Raw genomic sequence first — 5,740 nt, 5'->3', positions numbered from 1 at the left:
CCCCCAGCCCCTCCTCCCTCGGACCCGGGAGTCCAGGCCCCCAGCCCCTCCTCCCTCGGACCCGGGAGTCCAGGCCCCCAGCCCCTCCTCCCTCGGACCCGGGAGTCCAGACCCCCAGCCCCTCTTCCCTCGGACCCAGGGGTCCAGACTCCCACCGTCTCCTCCCTCAGACCCACGAGTTGAAGCCTCCATCAACTCTCCCTCAACTTTCAGACTGGGGAGTGAGGACCCTAAGTCCACCCCAGAGACAGGAAACCTGGAGTTCAGGGCCCAGACTTCTGGGTCCAAGCGCTGACAGCCCCTCTCCCCCGGCTCGGCCCGCAGACTCCAGCTCCTCCGACTACACGAGGGAGAACCTGGTCCGCCTGGGGCTGGCCGGTCTGGTCCTCATCTCCCTGGGCGTGCTGGTCGCTTTTGACTGTCGCAGCCAGAACCACGCTCCTGCTGGCGTCCGCCCCTGAACCCCAGGAGCACTGCAACCCCAGAAGACTTCCAACCTGAGTGGCAGAGAAGCTGGGACCCTGGGCTGCACTGTCCATTCCTGTGGGAGATGGGTCAGCGTCGGGGGAGAAACTAGGGAAAGGGGGAAGGCTCTGCACAGCTTACAATAGTTGAAGGCAGCTGTTCTCACCCTGAGGGAGAGGGCCCGGAGTCTGTGCCAGTGAGCGAAGGGGAAGTTATCTCCATCAGCCTCGTCCGTTTCAACGTGTCCAGAAACTGCCCTTTCCCATCCGCCCTCCCATCCCCGCCTGTGAAGTCCCTGAAAGGGAAACAATAAATGTTAATTATTCGCAGACTGTGTTTGCTCCAGGCTTTCGGCATTGCGCCGGCACTCAATAAAAGCAAGCGGCTCCTGCTTTTCGGGGCGGGGCAGTCCCCTAGCTGCTCTTACACTGCATACCTGTGTGTGAGTGCTCATTTCATCCGTCGGGGGACAGACCCGCACTTTCCCGCAGCCGCGCGGCCCTGCTGGCTGAGCCCGTCGGAACCATCCTTCCACCACCGCCTCCCCGCCCCCGCCCCCACCCCGCATTGCCCTGCGCTGTGGCTTCTTTCCGGGCCTTTCCCAAGGAGCAGCTGAGTGAAAGACAGGATCAGTGGTTAAGGCGTCCGAGCCAGGAGACTGGGGTTCGAATCCCAGCGCTGCCATCAACTCAGTGGAGCATTCGGAAAGTGCCCTTCCCCAACTCTCTCTTGCCTTGACGGTAACACGGACGCACTGATAAAACCTACTTCATAGAATTGTTGTAGGATTCAGTGGGTAATACACATCAAACACTTAAAACAGTAACTGGCTTGCAGTAAATTCTCAGTAAATGTTAGCTATCCTATAACACCAATTTCTACCAGACTCAGCGCTGAAAGGAAGGTCTCATCTTTTTTAAATCAAGCATAATCAAGCACAGTTTTTTTTTTTTTTTTTTTGAGAGAAAGTCTCACTCCGTCACCCAGGCTGGAGTGCAGCGGTTCAATCTTGGCTCACTGCAACCTCTGCCTCCTGGGTTCAAGTGATTCTTATGCTTCAGCCTCCTGAGTAGCTGGGATTACAGGTGTGTGCCACCATGCCCAGCTAAGTTTCGTATTTTTAGTAGAGGTGGAGTTTTGCCATGTTGACCAGGGAGGTCTTGAACTCCTGACCTCAAGTGATCCACCTGCCTTGGCCTCCCAAAGTTCTGGGATTATAGGCATGAGCCACCGCACCCCTCCCTCCCTTTCTCTTCTTGTCTTTTCTTTTTGTGAGATAAGCCTTACTCTCTTGCCCAGGCTAGACTCCAGTGGCATGATCAAGGCTCACTGCCGCTTCGATCTCCCAGCTTAAGTGATCTCCCCACCTCAGCCTTCCAAGTAGCAAGAACCACAGGTGCAGGCCACCATACCTGGCTGATTTGTTTTTACATTTTTTTGTAGAAACAAGGTCTCTCTATGTTGCCCAGGCTGATTTCCAACTCCGGAGGTCAGGTGATCCTCCTGCCTCTGCCTCCTGAAGTGTGGGGATCATAGGTGTGAGCCACCCACGCAGACTGCTTCCTCCTTTCTTGACTTGCGCCCTAATTTTGGCAGAGCAGACACATTCTTCTACTTTTGTTGTTTTTCAGCTTCTCCTTCCCCTGTTCCCACTTTATGGAGAAGAGACTGACTTCTAGTGCTTGGACAGCCCAGCTGCGCCATGCTGGGCAAACTGGAGCAGTGTGCAGACCCTTCTGAGTTTTCATCTGAGAAAGGGAAATCCAAAAATATCTACCTTGTCAGTCCTCGAGAGAAATAAATGAGGCAACTTGTCCCCAACACATGAAGAAACATTAGGAAATCTTAGATCAGAGGCTTTAACTCCTCTGACCCCAACCCCTCCTCTTTTTTTTTTTTGAGATGGAGTTTCTCTCTTGTTGCCCAGGAAGGTGTGCAATAGCGTGATCTTAGCTCACTGCAATCTCTGCCTCCCAGGTTCAAGGATTCTCCATCTCAGCCTCCCAAGTAGCTGGGGTTACAGGCATCTGCCACCATGCCTGGCTAATTTTTTGTATTTTTATTAGAAATGGGGTTACGTTATGTTGGCCAGGCAGGTCTCCAACTCCTAACCTCAAGTGATCCGCCTGCCTCTGCCTCCCAAAGTGCTGGGATTACAGGCGTGAGCCACTGCACCTGGCCAGTAGAGAGGAGAATTAAACAGATATGGTGCTGGCCCTCATGGAGAGTAGAGTCTACCAGAAGTTTTCTGGAAAAGTCTTAAACATCCTTTTTTATGCCTAACCTCCCTCAGCATGCATTCAGTATTAAATAATTTGTGCAGGAGGTGGGTTTTATGAACAACAAATGAAAAAGAATAAAGAAAAAGGAATAAAAAATGTGTAATACCGGGCACTGTGGCTCACGCCTGTAATCTTAGCACTTTGGGTTGCCAAGGTGGGTGGATCACAAGGTCAGGAGTTTGAGACCAGCCTGGCCGATATAGTGAAATCCCGTCTTTACTAAGAATGCAAAAATTAGCCTGGTGTGGTGGTGCATGCCTGTAATCCCAGCTACTCAGTAGACTGAGGCAGGAGAACAGCTTCAACCTTGGAGGTGGACGTTGCAGTGAGCCGCGATCGCAGCACTGGGCTCCAGCCTGGGCAACAAGAGCAAAACTCCATATCAAAAAAAAGTTTAATGATTTTTCTTCTCTCTTGGGGAAAATATGGAAGTAAGATGTTCAGTCTGAACTGGACCCCTCTGAAGATAGGGTGTCCGCTGCTTAAATAGCTGTGCAACGTTAGTGCCACCACAAGGGGGCAGCCCTGCGCTGGCACTCTGGAAATCTGGTACTTACCCATCCACGCAATCAGAGGCTTGAACCGCAGCTGGGCTGAGTCTTGGCAGGACCCTTCTGATCCTCCCGGCACATAAGAGGATTCGGGGGTGTGGAGGATCTGCTTCGAGCCCATCTCCCTTTTACCTCCTGCGATATTGTGATATAGTAAGAAATACGTGTTTGGTCTTCAGCTCTGGTTCCAAAGACTCCCTTCTCACCCCATCACTCTGGAAACTCCAAAAATCCTTGGTGAGAAGGGTGTCTTTTGTTATACCCAGCACTTTGGGAGGCTGAGGCAGGTGGATAACTTGAGGTCAGGAGTTTGAGACCAGCCTGGCCAACGTGGCGAAAATCCATCTCTACTAAAAGTACAAAAATTAGCCAGGTGGAATTACGAGCCTGTAATTCCAGGTACTTGGCGGGGCTGGGGCAGGAGAATCACTTGAACCCGGGAGGCAGAGATTGCGGTGAGCTGAGATCACACCACTGCACTCCAGCCTGGGTGAGACCCTGTCTAAAAAAAAACCAAAAACCAAAAAACAAAACAGAATGTGGTTTGATAAGGTCATAAACTGAGAATATTCAAAAGACACTAAATGTGTTTTACATCTTGTGTAGTATGGAGATCTATGGATATTTATTACAGCGGCCAGTGTTCCATTCTCTGGTTCCATAAATCTGTCCCTTGAAGTATAATTTGCACAAAATAACCTGTAGGAGTCCAAAGACATTAGAAATTATTGCCAGTATTGCAATCATTATTTTGCAGGAGAAATCTTGGTGCTATTTGGTGGTCTTACTTACTATTTTATTGCCCTAGTAACAGTCTTATGACTGACGTCTGAATTTCTAAGCAGAATAAATCCTTGTAAAAACAATTTGTTAAATCAGAAGCTATGCATTGGTGTGTGTGTCTTAGTCTGTATTCTGTTGCTTAGAACAGAACACTTGAAACTGGATAACTTAGAAAGAAAAGGAATTGGCTTCTTGTCGTTATGGAGGCTGGGAAGTCCAAGATGGAGGGGTCACTGTCTGCTGAGGGCTTTCTTGCTGTTGAGGACTCTCTGGAGGGTCCCGAGGTGGCACGGGGTATTACAGGGCAAAGGGGCTGAGCAGACTACTCAGGTCCCTCTTCCTCTTCTGATAAAGCCACCGGTCTCACTCCCAGGGTAATTCATTAACTCATTAACTCATTAATTCATGAATGGATTAGTTCATTTGTAAGGAAAGAGTCCTCATGACCCAATCACCTCTTAAAGGCCTCACCTCTCAATATTGCCACATTGGGAATTCAGATTCAACATGAGTTTATTTATCTATTTTAAAATGTATTTTTATTTATTTATTTTTAATACAGAGTCTCACTCTTGTTGCCCAGGCTGGAGCGCAATGTTGAGATCTCGGCTCACCAAAACCTCCGCCTCCTGGGTTCAAGCAATTCTACTGCCTCTGCCTCCCAAGTAGCTGGGATTATAGGCATGTACTACCATGCCTGGCCATTTTTTGTATTTTTAGTAGAGACAGGGTTTCTCCTTATTGGTCAGGTTGGTCTCGAACTCTTGACCTCAGGTGATCCGCCCGCCTCAGCCTCCCAAGGTGCTGGGATTACAGGCGTGAGCCACTGGGCTCAGCCTATTTATCTATTTTTTGAGACAGGGTATCACTCTGTTGCCCAGGCTGTTTCAACATGAGTTTTGAAGGGGACAAATCTTCAAACCACAGCAGCAGGTTACATTGTCTTTCTCCCACATTTATCATGGGGGAAAAAAATTAAAAGTCCAAGATTCTGCTAGACTTCTTACTTTAACGAGAGTCTGACAGTCTTGTTTCATTTCCATTGCAGCATCTATTAATAGTTCTCAGAGAAGAGCTGTCCTTTACTTTGACTATTATGAAGCATGGGGGAAAGACATTAAAAAGACACAGTTGTACAATTGATTATTTCGTTGCAGCTGAGATTAAGTGCTGTTAAAGAACATTCAGGGAAGTCTGCTAAAGAAAGGATTCTGAAGCTGGTTTCTGAGGGAAGAGCCAAAGTCAGCCAAGAAAACATGGGGGAAAAACTCCGGGTACAGGAACAGCATGTTTCAGGGCCTAAGATGGGAAGGAGTTTGTGTGTTTCAAGCCAGTGGTTCTCAAACTTTACTCCCAGGAACATTTAACACATGGAATGAGACACCCAGGTCTCATCCTATACCCATTATAAAAATTAAAATCTCTGGGGGTGGGACTCAGGCATTTAGTAAATATACATCTGTGTATTTCCATTGACCATAACACATGGCAGACTAAAGATGATCCCCAATTCTTTGTCACTGTCCCTATGGAGAAGTAGAGTTTATTTCCCCCCCAGCCCCTGCCACCCAGCCTTGAATCTGGCCTTTCCTTAAGACTGTAAAAGATGAGACACTGTGTCAGTTTCAGGCTTTGTCATTAAAGGGACAAACAACTTTG

General features: G+C 48.8%; 1 protein-coding gene across 1 annotated transcript in view; it reads left to right on the top strand.

Annotated features, from left to right (window-relative positions):
- OSCAR (osteoclast associated Ig-like receptor) overlaps positions 1 to 853 on the top strand; it is a 7,657-nt gene extending 6,804 nt beyond the window's left edge. The window contains exon 3 of the mRNA XM_037727657.1: positions 144 to 853. Within this exon, the coding sequence (XP_037583585.1) occupies positions 144 to 461 (318 nt within the window). The 3' untranslated portion in view covers positions 462 to 853. The remainder of the gene's footprint in view (positions 1 to 143) is intronic.
- The last annotated feature ends 4,887 nt before the right edge of the window (positions 854 to 5,740 follow it).

This window comes from Cebus imitator, unplaced genomic scaffold (genome assembly GCF_001604975.1).
Source record: "Cebus imitator isolate Cc_AM_T3 unplaced genomic scaffold, Cebus_imitator-1.0 Scaffold235, whole genome shotgun sequence".
NCBI classification, from domain to species: Eukaryota; Metazoa; Chordata; class Mammalia; order Primates; family Cebidae; genus Cebus; species Cebus imitator.
This window is presented reverse-complemented; position numbering and strand designations above follow the sequence as displayed.